This window comes from Girardinichthys multiradiatus, chromosome 6, assembly GCF_021462225.1.
Source record: "Girardinichthys multiradiatus isolate DD_20200921_A chromosome 6, DD_fGirMul_XY1, whole genome shotgun sequence".
Lineage (NCBI taxonomy): Eukaryota > Metazoa > Chordata > Actinopteri > Cyprinodontiformes > Goodeidae > Girardinichthys > Girardinichthys multiradiatus.
The window spans coordinates 7370023-7386619 of record NC_061799.1 but is presented as its reverse complement, the minus strand read 5'-3'; the positions used below and the strand labels follow the sequence as shown (position 1 = coordinate 7386619).

General features: G+C 42.2%; 1 protein-coding gene across 2 annotated transcripts in view; it reads left to right on the top strand.

Moving 5' to 3' along the window:
• ephb3a (eph receptor B3a) overlaps nucleotides 1-14893 on the top strand; it is a 66145-nt gene extending 51252 nt beyond the window's left edge. The window contains exons 12-15 of one of the 2 annotated variants that reach the window (XM_047368303.1): nucleotides 2271-2486; nucleotides 4271-4420; nucleotides 7461-7654; nucleotides 11644-14893. In XM_047368303.1, the coding sequence (XP_047224259.1) occupies nucleotides 2271-2486; nucleotides 4271-4420; nucleotides 7461-7654; nucleotides 11644-11755 (672 nt within the window). In that variant the 3' untranslated portion in view covers nucleotides 11756-14893. Of the gene's footprint in view, nucleotides 1-2270; nucleotides 2487-4270; nucleotides 4421-7460; nucleotides 7668-11643 lie in introns of both variants that reach the window. The other variant, XM_047368304.1, reaches the window with a different exon arrangement.
• Nucleotides 14894-16597: the final 1704 nt, after the last annotated feature.

The window sequence follows — 16597 nt, the reverse complement described above, 5'->3', positions numbered from 1 at the left end:
TATATACACAGGACATGGAGGTAGGAGGCGGTGCAACACCAATAATCTTCCTGTATCAAACATGGACTGATACAGGGACATGTAAAGCGTTTCCGGTTACGATAACCATCTGACATTAAAGTGGTCTAAAAAAACAACTAACAAAAAAAATACAGCGAAAAATGTTTTATTAATTTCTGCTCCGTCTTACTATCCAAGTATGTTTTTACTGTGAGCAGGAATGCTCCGCATGTTCTGGAAGATCATCCGTGGAACACCACCTCCTTCCTCCAAAAACTGTGTAAATAACGGCCCAATCACAAACATAATGACAGACAGAATGCTTTCTAAGATGGTTAAAGTTCCCTCTGGGTTTTGGCCCCACCTGGACTAGTTAGTTTCACTGTCTGAGACCAACTGATCTGGATTTATACTTAATGAGGACACCAATAGAGTTAAATACTGCAGGTAACAGTTGACCGGCTTAAATCCTTGTAAGAGAACAATCCCAATCTATCGCTTTGATAAGAGTAATGAGTAAAGCTCCTGATAGTCCGTGTTTTTCGGCCAATTTGTCTTTCTTTTTAGTGAAGGAAACCTAAAGTAGCCTTCTTTCAGCCAGTTGATCAGCAGTGCGCACAAACAGGTGGGAGAGGGGCTCCACGCTGTTCTCCATACAACCAGACTCTGTTCTATAAAGACGACTTTAAACCACTGGGACAATATGTTGGGAGATGTTAGGTTTTAAATCTAGACCTTTTTAAATCCATACGTAAAGCTGATAGAAGGTTCATGGATGTAGTGAAGGATTAGTGCAGTTGCTTTGTTGACAGATGGTGCTAGGGATTTGAGTGATCTGGTGTGGTGACCCCTAAAGAGTGCAGCTAACAGAAGAAGAAAAGGTAACCTGAAGTACATTATAATATGTTTGGCCTTTATTTTTCAGAAACCACTGCATAAAGCTAACCTCTTATCCAAAGGATTTCAGATGCGTTATGTGGAAATTACAGTTTTGAAAGAAAACAGTCAGTAGTTGTAGCTCCATCTCAGTGTCTCCAGGCTGAGAACGTCTCTACTCCTCATCACTCACTCCTCTCAGTCAGCTGTCCCACAACGAATAGAAAAAAAACCCTGCCTGCTCGGTGCTCGCCTCACCCTCTCTCCACTCTCCTGCCAGTGTCACTCAGCCTGCCAGTCAGGGGAACTCAGAGTTCTAGTTTAAGGAGGAAACTACTGCGCTAACAATCCCACACACATATTTATTTATTGTCCGAGTGCGTCACTGACAGGAAAATCTGAACTTTAATTCCCAGAAGACCTACTTCCCTGCTTACAGCTGTACAGATGCACTGAAATAACACACACGCATACACATGGCTTTTTGAAGGCCTACAGTGAATCATGGCTGTTTATACATCCGTCCATCCTGGCCTGTTTGGCTGTCGGACTCCACTGGAGTGTGCAGACTATAAAGCGACATGTTTACAGTTTCTGCCATGTCACATCTTGTGTTCATTCTTTTCTCACAGCCGAGTCAAAGAAGGCAACAATTAGGCCGAATAGTATTGCTTTTCTTTTGGTTGTGTTAGATATTCAGGTCATGTGAGAAAAAGCTCACAGCTCAGCTTGATACAGCTCTGCAGAAACTTCTCTCCAGTTTTTTAATTGTCTATCGACGTTCTATTGATTCGTTCCAACTCTCACATCGTCAGGGGTCACGAGTCTTCACAGGTCGGAGTGATCATCTATTATAATCTCCACTTCGGTCATGCTTCACTAATGTGGAGATTTGTAAAATGAACCTTGAAAGTCTCAATTTAAGATTTGTTTCATGCTTCTTTATTGGCAACAAAAACTGCAAATGAAGGACTTTTTGGTGCAAGATGCAATTTAAAGCTGGTTTCGCCTTAATGTGTTGTTGTTTTTATGTTTATCAGAAATTCGCTTCAGTAACAGTGTGCATCTCCAACCAGCCTGTCAGTTTTCTTTTATCTTGTTTTGTCAAATCGGTATTAGACGCAAACAGCTTTAGTGTAGCAATAAAGTGTATAATTAATCTACTAATTGGACAGCATGTGTAAAAGGTCAGCTGCCAGTGAGTGTCAGCAGCAGCTGTGAAGCGTTATGACAGATGTCATGTTTGTGTGGCTTCAGTGACTGATTGGCTTCCCTCTGGTGTTGTCCTTATCTCCTATACTCCTCCTATATTTCCATAATCATCACATCCTTTCTCTTTCTTCCCCCCTCTGTTGCATCCCTCTCCTCGTGCCTCGCTACCGCTCTATCTGCAGCTCAACGATGGGAGATTCACCATGACGCAGCTGGTAGGCATGCTGCGTGGCATTGCTGCAGGGATGAAGTACCTGTCAGACATGAACTATGTACACCGAGACCTTGCTGCACGGAATATCCTTGTCAACAGCAACTTGGTCTGCAAGGTCTCTGACTTTGGCCTCTCGCGCTTCCTGGATGACACCTCTGCTGACCCCACTTACACAAGCTCCCTGGTTAGTCATATCAGAGTTGTCTTTATTATTAAGTCAGACAAAAAATGTTAATTCTCTTCATGCAACTGTTTTGCTGTTCCTACAACCACAAACGTTTTGGATTTTATGTTACACACCAATACAAAGTTGCTCATAGTTGTACAGATGGAAGAAACTGATATGTGGTTTTCACATGTTTCACAAATATTAACCAGAAAAGTGTGCTGTGCATTTTGTATTAAAGCCCCGAGGCAATACTTTGTTAAACCAACTTTCGCTGAAATTACAGCTGCAAATCTGTTGGGGTTTTCTCATCTAGATATGAAATTGTTGCCCATTCCTCTTTACAAAGTAGCTGCATCTCATTCAGATTAAATGGAGAGTATCTGTGAACTCCTAGAAGCTACACCTGGCCTGACTCTGTGTCTACCTGTGACACCTTTCTGGAGGGGGGCATCATCCAAGCTTCTGCTGGCAACAACTTAATGCTCACCCTCTACCGATGACTCACATAGCCCTGTCTTTCAGTGTTTAACCCTTTCTCTCTCCTAGACATGGCAATTGACTGAACTTTGACTGTAACTAAATGTATGTGCTCTCTTTCAGACTCTAACCTTGAAAACTGGCTCAGAGTTTATCTGTTCTTTCTTTCTAGGGGAAACGACTAAAGGAGATACATCCATTAACATTCACTTTTCCTTCCCATAGAAAGTACTCCTGGATCAGTGCTTCTTTGTTCTCTTTGTGTCTCTGCTCTGTTCTCTCAAACCCCAGTCGGTCGTAGCAGATGGCCGCTCACACTGAGCCTGGTTCTGCTGGAGGTTTCTTCCTGTTAAAAGGGAGTTTTTCCTCTCCACTGTCGCTACATGCATGCTCAGTATGAGGGATAGCTGCAAAGTCAACGCCAGTGACTGTCCACTGTCTCTACATGCTCATCCAGGAGGAGTAAATGCTGCAAGTCACTGACTGGATGCAATCTGCTGGGTTTCCTTAGATAGAAAAACGTTTTATCCAATTTGAATAAATAACTGAATCTGACTGCACTGTTCAATGATTAGGATTAATTGGAATGTATGTACCTGACTTTGTGAAGTGCCTTGAGACGACATGTGTTGTGAATTGGCGCTATATAAATAAAACTGAATTGAATTGAACAGATTTCAAATCTTGCCACAGATTCTCACTTTGATTTAGGTCTGTAATTTGACTTAATCATTCTAACAGATGATTATCTTGATTTAAATCTTTCTATTGTAGCTCTGGCTGTATGATTAGGGATCTTTGTTCTGCTGGAAGTAGAATCTCCATCCCAGTCCTGAGTTTTTTGACAGGGTTGTCCTTATTTAGCTCCAATCATTTCCCAATTACCTTTCACCAGCGTCCCATATCCTACTGAAGGAAAGCACCACCACAGCATGATGCTGCCACCACCATGTGTCACTAAGGGGATGATGTGTTCATGGTGGTTTGCAGTGTTAGGTTTCTTTCTCACAAAGTGGTTTGCATGTTTATTTTTTGTCCTCATCTAACCAGATTTCTGTTGGTAAAACATTTTAAGCCATGTGACATTTTCCTTACACTTCAAAATTGTGTGCCACTTTAATGATTTAAAGATTTTCATTGTATAACGTGACAAAATGTAAAGAAGTTCATGGGGTGTGAATACTTTTGCTGGGAACTGTGTTTCATTTGAACTTCTTTGGCATTACCCATGTGCAAACTATCTACATTGTGGTTTGCTTTTGGAGTACTGTATATTCTGTAGTACTAATGTGCTCCATCTTCGTGTGTGTGCATGTGAGCAGGGAGGAAAGATTCCCATTCGGTGGACGGCACCAGAAGCCATCGCCTTCAGAAAGTTCACCTCTGCCAGTGACGTGTGGAGTTACGGCATCGTCATGTGGGAGGTGGTGTCCTACGGAGAGAGGCCTTACTGGGACATGAGCAACCAGGACGTAAGTTAGCTGCACAGTCTCATGAGCATACACGTGTCTGAGGACCAAATCCATTTGTAAAGAGTTTTACAACCAAGTTTAGGGGCCGACTGGGAGTTCTTCTGAACTGCCGTGGCTTTGATTTCCAGAGTGACGCGTTCGAACTGGCTTTGTTCTGCATTCTTTATCTCCTCTCTGCAGATGCAGGTGCAGTTGTGTGCCTGTGTTCCACTTTTTTACCACCTTATTTACAGCTCAAGCCTGCCTACACCCTACAAATCCATACTGCAAAGCCTCCCTCCTCACACTCACAAAGGCATTCTCAGGGAAGGCTTTTTTATGGGCCTTGTTACCTGTCGGCTATCTGCACTGCACAGACACTGGAGCAGCAGCTCTGAGCTTTGTAGGAAAGGAAAAAGAAATCTCTGGTTTCCTCCTCACTGAGCAATGTGCTGAAGCGGTGTGTACTGTACACCTCCACGTAACTCTCTAAGGAGTACCTGCTCTGTATTGGGCTTCAAAAGGAGACATGTAACACTGATACTAATAAAGCAAAAAAGCAACCAAAATGAAAAATGGCATTAATGTATGTATAACTTTCACAACAAAACCCTAACGCAGTAATGAAAGCATCAAAGCAGAAGCTCTCCATTGTTCCCTGCAGCCTTTGTGCCACAGCCATTGCTCAATAAGCAACAGTCAACAAATATGAGATATAAACAGAGGTAGAGAGGCTGGGGGCATGACACAAAATCAAAGGACAAGCAGCAGGAGAAGAGGAGTGCAGCAGAACTGTGTTATTGTTCCCAAATGCCAGTTTTTTTATTGAAGCAGGGAGATGGAAACCCATACAGAGCTTATGGAGGCAAATGCGGTTGCTAGGCAAAATCTAATCAATGAGCCAACCTGCTCTTACTTGACTTATTGTTTCTCGCGTCAGTCACAACAGTTCTGAAGTGACAAATTTGGGATTAGTTTTTAGAGTTTGGTGTAGAAACTGAAAGGAAGGATGGAATATCTGACAGCATGAACTGAGCAGCTGTCAAATGCAGGACATAATACAGAAACTAGCGATTATTCTTCTGTAACGCCAACAAACGCTAAACAGAGGGTCTTTATGTGAGTTAGTCACAAATACAAGGTAGAAAATGATGATGTTTACTTCAGCTTGTAGCCAAGGAAATGTGAGTTTTTATTTTAAGTTCCTTTTCTGACGCATGCACAGAAAATCCTAAAACTATTAGAGGACACAATTATAGGTTAAAGATCGCTGGTTCTCAGACTTTTAGGACAACCTCCAACTCACTTAATACTAAGATTTCATAAGTGGAATCATGCTCCCACCGCATTTTTAAACAGTACCACATCAGCAGAGGTACTTTTCAGTTTTTTCTGTTTTGCCACATAAAAGAAAAGCATGTTGGAATTACACATGTCCAAGTTTCTGAAGAATCAACAGGCTAAAGGCTAACTCACACCTGTTAGCCTGCTCTACCCTTGGCTCGAATGTAAAACTTATGTACATTTTGTCAGCACAAAATTCCCCTTTAAAGGATGACGGCAAATGCACAGTAAATACAGAGAGCCACGAATCAGATCAGATCAGATCACAGTTAGAGGAAGATAAAGATGCTTGTGTTCAAGAAATACAGTAGGTGAATTTGCTGTTTTCCCCATTTTGGATTATTGATCTGTCAAGGACAACAGGGACACACAAACTTCATTGGTGCTTCAAGTCTCTTTTCAGTTTAGTTCCTTCCCTCCTCTTCTCTTCTGAGTTGATAGTTGTCAAACCAGTGCATTAGGAGGCTGTAGTCAGAATAACAATCTGAGTGAAATGCTGCAGACCAACTGACCCATAAATAGCATGAAAATGGCCATGTGTGTCAGCGAGCTCCAACTGGCGCATGTTTGTAGACAAAGATAAGTACACACCTCATCTGGAAAAATTGGTACCACTCTGTCTGGAGCAGGCCGTCTCTCAGAAAATATGTTCTTTCCATTTGTGCAACCCCCCAACCCACTTTGTGTATACCTAAGAAACAAATAGTAAAATCCTCCCCACTTTGCCTTGCACTTGCAATGTGTGTTCCACCCCATGACATCGTGTCCTACACGTTTTAGGGCTGTGTGCTTTGGACATCCAGCTAACAGTGCAAAAGAAGAATTTAAATACTTACACTTATCCAGATCCATCAGATCTTTACCTCTTAAACATTATCAGTTGACAATAGATCCAGTGTCTAAATGTTCCATAGAAATCATGGCTAAGATTAGTAAATATTTGATCTAAAAGTGAAAGTTTTTTAATGTCTAAAATAGACTAATTGGAAGTCTAATAACAGACCTGTTTTGGTTGAGATTCACAAGAATAAAAAGAAAAGTCAGTGGAATAAGCTGGGCTCAAACTCAGAACCTCCCAATTACTAACACAACAGCTGTACTACATGAGCTTCACATCATCACACTTTGAGACATTATGGCATCTTCTATCTTCAAAGAGCAAGTCGATCCAGGTGCTGTCGCTGCATGGAGGTGTAGTTCTGGCTGATCTACAGACATTACTCTGTACTGAAAACAAACTGAACATTGTCTCAATGTAGAAATCAGGTTCATTGCTCAGTGGGTAGATAGTTATTCATTTAAATGTTCATGTCCATTAATATTTGTTTGTGGTTGAAAAAGCATGTGGGACTACACCTTTAAAGAATGTTCACAGATGTTCAGAAACAGATGTTGCGGAGTACTGCATCCTACTGATTTATTGAACAACAAACTGTTTTCAAATACAACACTACACTTTATCAGTGTAGGTCTCTATTTGTGTTTGAAGCATGGCAGCCATATTGGAATTGAGTGTGGGCTTTGGTGAGGAACCTCAGACCTTCCCAGTTGGTTTCTGACCTCAGGGGATGTTCCTGCAAAACATTTTTCAAGTTGGAACTTTGAGGACTACCTGGTTATACAATGTTAATGCCATAGTGTTAGCACTTAGCTTAAACTCTCATTAGCATTGCTAAGACACCTTTACCTTTCTTATGAGTCATTTTCTGTCTCTCAGGTGATGACTGCAGTAGAGCAGGACTACCGGCTGCCTCCACCCATGGACTGTCCCATGGTGCTGCACCAGCTGATGCTGGAGTGCTGGATGAAGGAAAGAAACCTGAGGCCCAAGTTCTCACGCATTGTCAGCACCCTGGATAAGCTGCTCCGCAATGCCGCGAGCCTCAAAGTGGTGACCAGCAGCTACTCAGGGTGAGTCAGACATGTAAGTTTGATTGGACCAGAGCTACTTAGATCAACACCCAGCAGCATCAGTTAGAACAACCACAGTTGTTATTGCTTTAAAAATGTACTTGTTTTTCTGAGCTATAAAGGTCAGTTTCTTTCATCGACTGGCTACCAGGCTGGATGTGGATCAGTATTTACAGTACAGACCAAATGTTTGGACACACCTTCTCATTCAAAGAGTTGTCTTTATTGTCATGACTATGAATATTGTAGCTTTACACTGAAGGCATCAAAACTATGAATTAACACATGTGGAATTATATTATATATAAAAGTGTGAAACAACTGAAAATATGTCTTATATTCTAGGTTCTTCAAAGTAGCCACCTTTTGCTTTGATTACACTCTAGGCATTCTGTTGATGAGCTTCAAGTGATAGTCACCTGAAATGGTTTTCACTTCACAGGTGTGCCCTGTCAGGTTTAATAAGTGGGATTTCAAGCCTTATAAATGGGGTTGGGACCATCAGTTGTGCTGTGCAGGAGGTGGATACAGTACACAGCTAATAGTCCTACTGAATAGATTGTTAGAATTTGTATTATGGCAAAAAAGCAGCTAAGTAAAGAAAAACGAGTGGCCATCATTACTTTAAGAAATGAAGGTCAGTCAGTCCGAACAATTGGGAAAACTTTGAAAGTGTCCCCAAGTGCAGTCACAAAAACCATCAAGCGCTACAAAGAAACTGGCTCACATGAGGACCGCCCCAGGAAAGGAAGACCAAGAGTCACCTCTGCTGCGGACGATAAGTTCATCCGAGTCACCAGCCTCAGAAATTGCAGGTTAACAGCAGCTCAGATTAGAGAACAGGTCAATGCCACACAGAGTTCTAGCAGCAGACATATCTCTAGAACAACTGTTAAGAGGAGACTGTGTGAATCAGGCCTTCATGGTAAAATAGCTGCAAGGAAACCACTGCTGAGGACAGGCAACAAGCAGAAGAGACTTGTTTGGGCTAAAGAACACAAGGAATGGACATTAGACCAGTGGAAATCTGTGCTTTGGTCTGATGAGTCCAAGTTTGAGATCTTTGGTTCCAACCACCGTGTCTTTGTGCGGCGCAGAATAGGTGAACGGATGGACTCTACATGCCTGGTTCCCACCTTGAAGCATGGAGGAGGAGGTGTGATGGTGTGGGGGTGCTTTGCTGGTGACACTGTTGGGGATTTATTCAAAATTGAAGGCATACTGAACCAGCATGGCTACCACAGCATCTTGCCGCGGCATGCTATTCCATCCGGTTATTTAAACGGAGCGGATAAAAATATCCAAAGTTCACTGTTAGACCCCTGCTGCAAAGAGCGACATCTTGGAGAACCATGAGATAACATCTACATTCTTTACAGTTGTTTTGGAGTGATTCCAGAAAACACGTCTTTCTTTGTTCTACCATCACAAACGTAAACAATGAGCTTGCTAATCTATTCTAGGGCTTTACCTGGAACCATGTGCTTTGAGTAGATGAGATTTGGGGTTTACAGCAAAAAGCACCTCACGTCCACTGTGAAGTAAGGTGGAAGATCTGTGATGCTGTGGGCCTGTTTCTCTTCCAAAAGCCCTGGAATCCTTGTTAGATCATTAACTCCTACCAGTGGATTTTAAATCAAATCTAGTGGTCTCGACCAGTAAACTGAAGATGGGTCATCATTGGGTCTACATCAGGTGTGGGCAGAAGAAGACTGTAATAGTGCATCCAACTGTCCAGATGTATTATTGACAGGCAGAGTCTGAATCAGTGACACTTGAGATATTATGGCCAAACATATTGCATCCATGCAGCCCTTTGAGATTGCTGTATTGCACACTTTAAAACATCAATGACAATATTTTCTGATCTAAAACAAAATAGCCAACACAGAAATGGTCCTCCAGAAACAATATTAACCTTCCTCCATTGTCATCCAAGTTCCAAGGAATCTGGACCATCAGTAGGGATTGGATTTTTTTCTTTACCGAATAATTGTGCTCAAAAAAAGATTTTAATGGTTTCTACACATCTTTACCAAGAAATCTGTCTGCCTATTTATGAAGGTGTATGTAGAGGTGCCTCCAGACATGATGCTTGGTAAGGCATTTGTCTTGAAATGCTTTTTAAGACCAGACTTTTTCTCAAATGGATGTTTGTCTGGAGGTTATTTCGGCACCATCTTTTTTCATCTGTTTGCTCTGACAGTTGTCACTTTACAATAAAAGGCGCTGTGTCTTAGATGGAGGCAAGTTGTGTTGTGGGTAACTTTGCTACTGTGAGCAAAATTTGGCAAATGTTTTATCAGCACTCAAAATGGTCTGGAGGTTGTTTCAGGATGGGAGCAGAAAATAACACTGTGATGCATTTTTCTTCTCCTTGTGTGAAATTGTCTTCAGTATTGTATATGACTGCCGCTCAGTGCAAGATAAAGATTGCTGCAGAGACGAGCAGCACTGTGCCTCTGGGTTGCTGAAATAAGATGTCACAGAAAAAAAAATTATGTCTAGCCTAAAGAGAAGCACAACAAGGTGCGTGCTTGTTGGTTTTGCTTTGTTTTATACTCTGTTGACTCGATAGGATACCTCTCTGCGCTGAAGGCCTTTTTGCTGCCAGACAGATGTCTGCCTCGGTGTCTCTGACACTTCTTGGTGGAAGTGGAGATGTAGACTCGTTTTGTAGGGAGCTGTCCTCGCCTTGAGGAGTTGTTTTTCCGCTTTCTCACTGAGTTTGCCGACTCGTAACGCTCTGGCTTGCTGACGTGTTTGTTCTGAATTTTGTTAGCCTGGAATTCAGTCAACAGCATTAGTACAAGTTCAGATGCTGGATTGGCAGTGATGTATAATGAATCAAATGCAGATCTTCAGCACTGTGTCTCTGCTGCAGGCTGGCTGACAGACACATAAGGCAGAATTCACACATTCAGTTTCCAGGTGGGGTACCAGCTCCTTGGCTCACAGTTTCACTCTAACACGGAGTCCCCGAGGGCATTTCCTGTGCCAGGATTTGGGCTCAGTGAAGCTAATTGTGTGTGGAAATGTAATGGCTGACCTCGCTTTAATTCCCCTTACACTTGGCTGGATGCTGGAATGTAGGTGATAGGACAGAAAACAGCACGGGCTGCTGATGTAGAAAAGCAGGAGGTGATGAAGTGTGAGTAATAAGGGGGATTGAGAAGAAGCTAAAAGAGAGGAATGTGTTTAATTAGGTTGCTAATGAGCTTTTTAATACATCAGGGGAGGGCGCACCCAGCGCAGAGATGGGAGAACAGGAGAAGGGACGCGTGCGTGTTTGTGTTGTGTTGGGTGTGCTTCTGTATGTTTCGCTGTCGCTCTGTGCCGATGACATGCCAATGATTAATTTATGGCCTCATCTGTATGCAGCGGCAGCAAGTGATAGATGGGGAAGAAACGCGAGAAGGCGAGGAAGAGGAGAAGAATCATGTTGTCAGAGCATGATTTAGAGAGTGTCTGCTGTGTCTGTGTCCGAACGCTCGCTGCTGTTCGCTTGCCATTGGCTCCTCCATGATGGTGGGGCAGATAAGGGATGTAGAGAGGGGATATGAGATGCAGTGCTATCTGCTGAGTATCTTCAGCCGCGTGGGCCTTAAAAACAAGGACGCTGACCGAGGAACAAAGGACACTTGGACGTTGCAGCGCTGCTTCCCAAGATAGACGAGAAATATGTTGAACTTTTATTAAAACTTAACATGTGATGAATAGATTTGGCCTGGCTCTGGAGTTGTTTTCAGCACATGAGGCTTTATATCAGCACTTTTAAAGTTTATTCCCATGAGGTTGTATTTCTTATTATTTGCAATCATGAGATCTAAGTGTGAGGACTCTGCAGAACTGAGCAGCTCTGACATCGAGATGGATTAGACCTTTATTCACTTTCAACAGAAAGCACCTAGAGGGCTAACTCTGACTTGCAGCTTTAGTGTAAAGTAGCTTTGAACCCGCTGCTGACCTGTGTACTGTTGTCTTGGCAGGGATCTGTTGCGGCTGGGAGGAACGCTGCCGGGACACAACAGGAAGAGCCCGGAAGACAGTCAGGAAATCATCCGCCAACAGATGAGCCAAACTCTCCCCATCAGAGTGTGAACTGCTGCAAAGCATACTGAAGGACAAGAAAACTACCTACAAACTGACGTGGAAAATCTGATGTACAAAGTTTTAAAAAAAAAGCGAGAGGGGAATAAAAGATGAAGCCAATGAAAGTGGACCAGGCTGGAGACTTCCTTCCCACTGGAGAATTAATGTCTGTATAAAGAGAACTTCCCATTGCGATGTGTGTGTTCATTACTTGACACTTGTGGATTTGTGACTGTTGACATGAAGCCAAACTTCTAATTGGACCCTCTCAGGTTGTGTTTGCATGCCTGCATGAGTTTTTTTTCTTTCTGCTGGTTGGGAATCAGTATTTCCTTCTCCTCACTGTCGCACCAAGGAAAGCAAGCTGGCAGAGGCTATACAACTCCCCGTCTAGATGACGCTACAGTGCCAAGATGAAGCAAAGCCAACCTTCAACACAGCTTGACCTCTCTATACCTTCAATCTGCTCGATCCTTTTTTTTCTTTGGTTAATCCCAACCAAATATGTTGCTTAAGCTATTTTGGTGATGAGAAATAAGAAACCTTTCATCCTCTTCCTCTTAAATACTGTCTTCCACTTAAATGTACTGGGAGATCCTTGTTTTACAAACCTGTACAAAGCATCCAAGTCTTCACCCTGTCTCTCACTGTTGGAGGGGAGACGTAGCTGACACTGTGCGGGACACGTCATGTGCATGCCAAAGTGGAAACTCCTTCATGAGAAAAATAACTACCAAGTTCCACGTTTGCTGTTGCTTTGGTGGCATCTTGTATTGGGCTTTTTAACGTCCACGTTTTCTTAACCTTCTTTGACTCATAAACGCATTGTTTTGAATGCTAAGTTATTACCTGATACTGGATTTTTTTTTGTCCTTCTTTCCTTTTTTACTTGAACTTAACTTTTTTATTACAATGCCTGTTTTTTTTCCCCCCCACATAGTAAGAAACCAGACAGACGTGAATGAGTTAATTTAGAAGACGTTTGACTCAGACAGGCTAATTATCTTTAAAATCACTGAGGAGACTGTGTCAGGATCCATGTCAAGCCTCTTCTTGCTCAGGGCAGGAAGAGGCTTGACTCTGAAGCTTGCAGATTAGTGGGAACTTAAAACTGACCCAGAAATTTCAAAAAAAGCAGAACAAATCAGTCATTGTTTTGTTTTTACCTAATCAGTGTTTTCCTCAGAACGCCAGTTGTCAGTGCAGTTTCTATTTAAACTAACTGCCTGTATATAACACCATATTTGTATTAGACCAAACCACTGAGCAGTTACAGCTATCTGACCTGACTTTGGCCGTTTCTGTGGCCCTCATTTATCTGCCTGCTAGTTTGTTGTCATGAAGCAAACAAATGAGAAAACTTGAAGGTCATTACTAGGGATGTCCCGAAACTAATCCGAGTCATTGCAGAAAAGGCCTTAGCCGATCGAGTCTTAGTCTGATTCATTCTTAAAATCATTACCATGCATACCCAGTTTAAGAACAGACTGTTTTATCAAACGTTGTCTAACAGAAGTATAGATTTAGTTTCACTTAACTCACCCGCCAATGACGTTCCGGATGCTGCAATCTTTCCTATCACTTTTTCCTATTATTATTCAGAGTCTATACAGGTCAACATCAATATTCTGCTCCAACACTCAGAAAGTTCTAAAGTCCTGACAGTGCATCCCCTGAAACGAGTCATGGGCCAGCTACTGGTGTCAGAGTACATCAAGGTTTTAAAAGGTCAGATTTTAAAACCACTAAACTTTTATGTTATATTGTTTTCATGGTTTAAAGTCCTAAGATGCTAGAGAAACTGTTGCTGTGCACTGCTGGTAAGCTGGCTGAAGAGAGGCTTATGCACTTTCGCCCTGCCTGTTAGAAACACTGGAAGTATATTGGGTTGCAAAAACATAAAAACAATTATGCCTTGGAAAGTAAATGTAACAATAAACTGAATATTAAAAAAAAACATGTTACTGCTATCACACTATCTTAAAACTACACTTGCCAATCTATTAGTGACAGGTCTTTTAAAAAGCCGTTTGCAGGCTGGCTACTTGAGCAGATAGCCCGACTAGCTAACATGGGCTAGTTAAGCTCTATAAAGGGAAAAAGGTGTAACAATCTGCACAATAAGCACTTGAAAATTAAATTTAAGAGGATTTTATCCTCCTCCACGCATTAAAACCAAAATAATAAATGTTATAGACAACATTATTATAACTGTGTTACATTATTTTAGCAGGAGTGGCAGTTTTAAAAAAAGCAATTACACATTTTTTGGAGTTCATACAGTGAAACAGTGTTATTATTAAGGTTTATCACACTGTGAGAATCTCATATTGGTAAACCTGCATTGCTTCATTCTTTCTGTGATTAGATCTGACTTGACACATACAGTTCCTTTCTGCTAAAGCAGTTTGCTGATGGTAGACAAAAATTAGCATGTTTACTCAATGGTTTAAAAAGTGATTAGCTGAGAATTTGACTTGAAACATTTTTCATTGCATTTCTAGTTAACTGTTTGTGGACAAATATATTGAAGAAGTTATCCTGCTCCTGCACACCTCTGCTGGGACAGCTGGGCATATCTGAACCAAATGAACTAAGCAAAATATGACACAGACAGACCAGGAGCTGCAGCCGCCAACACAGTGTCTCATTCACAGTGAACTTCTTTGGTTGGGGTGAAAAAATGCTTAGATTGTCAGAAAAAATTGAGATATGTGACATCATCAAAATAATATGTGTGTGGACACTTATATGATTTATATAGATACAATATGTTGCTATTGTTCCTAATGCCTTACAAAATGCAGCCGCACAGCGATATAGAGTCAAAATTGCCGACAAGAGGCCTAAAACAGGAATCAGGAGCCGAGTGTTCTTGAGGACACTGGTAGCAATTACTGAAAAAAAGACTTTATTGGGAGCCCAAACTATTACCTGGGATCGCATCGGGACATCCTTAGTCATTCCATAACTAAAACTATACAGAATCTCACCGTGAAAGAAGAAAATGTGTCTGTTAGTGCAGACTTTTCCTGTGCAGTTAAAGGTGTACTAGATTGTAAAAAATGTGAGAAAACTAGAACAAAAATAAGCATTTCTCTTTCAGTATTTTTACGATAATCATATGCAAATAAATTATTAAACACATCTCTGGTATTCTCTTTGATTCCTTGGCGGGTTCACTGGGCCGAGGTTCCAGGTCTCTTCTGATGCAACCGCGGGATGAAGAGGGAATTGCAAGCATGTTTTACCTCCTCAGTCGGAATATCACAGCAGCTTTGAGTGAACTCATTAAAGTTTAAGATTAATCAAAGCCTGGACCGCGTTGCTCGCCAATTAGTAAGACCACAGGACTGTTCTGGGGATTTCAGTCTCTGTTGCTGCTGGAGAGGCTTCAAGGAGGCAAAGTTAATCTGGCTTTTCACCAAGTGTCAGTGTTGTTTGGCTGTAATCTGCCAACCAGGACACAGAGTGGTGCAGATGAGTAAAGACGTCACCCTGTGTTTTCTTGACTGAAAGGAAGCTTGCCCGTCAAGACTCTCCGGGGGGGATCATCCCTAACCATCTCTGCCTCGCTGTTCATGCAGCAGCTGCATGCTCAACCGCCGAGGGGAGGACTAGGGTCATGCTCAGGTTCTCTAATCATCTACGCCGCTCTCACAGGAAGCACAGCGACCCGGTCAACAGTTAGGCCTGTGGCATTTATCATGTGTGTCAAAGCTACCTGCTGCTAGAGAGCAGATAAATGCTTTGTGATGGCACAGCCGCTCCGTCTGCAGAGACATCCTTAAGCTTAGAATTAACATGAGCAGACTCAGCTTTTAATCATGTATATCATTGTTTGTATTTACTATTTCCTATGAGACCTGACACAATGTCAGCAGTGAGAATTTGCATCCTGTTTACCATTACACATCTGAAGCATTTACAGCTGTTCACCAGAGACAACATTCGTAGCCCTCCATCTCACAGAAGCTTTATTTTTCGCTGCTGCATCTTTGAAGATGATGCAAAATGGCAGCAAACCTGAAGGAAAATATCTCACCACTGTATTACAGGCCATTAGTGGAGAGAAATCAGCTGCGACGTGTTCTCACAGAGGTTTTAATGAGCACGCCTGGCAGAGGGGAAACTTGAGAAGCATCCCAGTGCCAGTGTTTTTATTTCATTGTCGCTAGTTGCTCATCTCCAACCAGATCATCAGCATCCAAGTCCCAGTCAAACGCTGGCCGAGACATAACTTCCACAGGAGAGAAAATGCACACAAATCTGCTAGATTGGAGGTGATCTGTCAGATTTAGCTGCATCAACCGGCGCACCCCTTTTGAATGCACTAGTCACTTCTCTTCCAGACTCAAAGGGCTCATTTGCCATCATGTCCAAAGCAAGTTTAATGCCTCCAATTACAGTGGGAGGGTGGGGTGAGAGCAGGCAGATTTGGAGCGAGGAAGCTTGGCAGGAGAGTTTGCTACGCATCAGGGCCTTTTAACAGAGTAGTGATTTGCTGCTGCTGGTGCTGAGGCTGCTTGTGCAGGCTCATCAATGGAAAACTACCCTCTTTACAGGGAAGGCAGGCAGCACTAAGCCTAAACTGTGAGGAGAGACACTAAAGTCTCAGGCTTTTTAACGACCTGCTACTGACTCTGCGTTGGAGGAATTTCTCCGTCTCTTCACCGAGAACACAAACGGAAATCAAAGTCCCTTCAGAAGTAATATATTTTTCATGCAAAATCGTTTCTGTTTTAATTGAATATTCTGAAATACACACAACAGCAAAAAGTGGAGTCATGGTTGTGAAGGTAGCAAATGATGGAGAGCGTTCTTAACAGCTACAGCTGTACTGATTATATC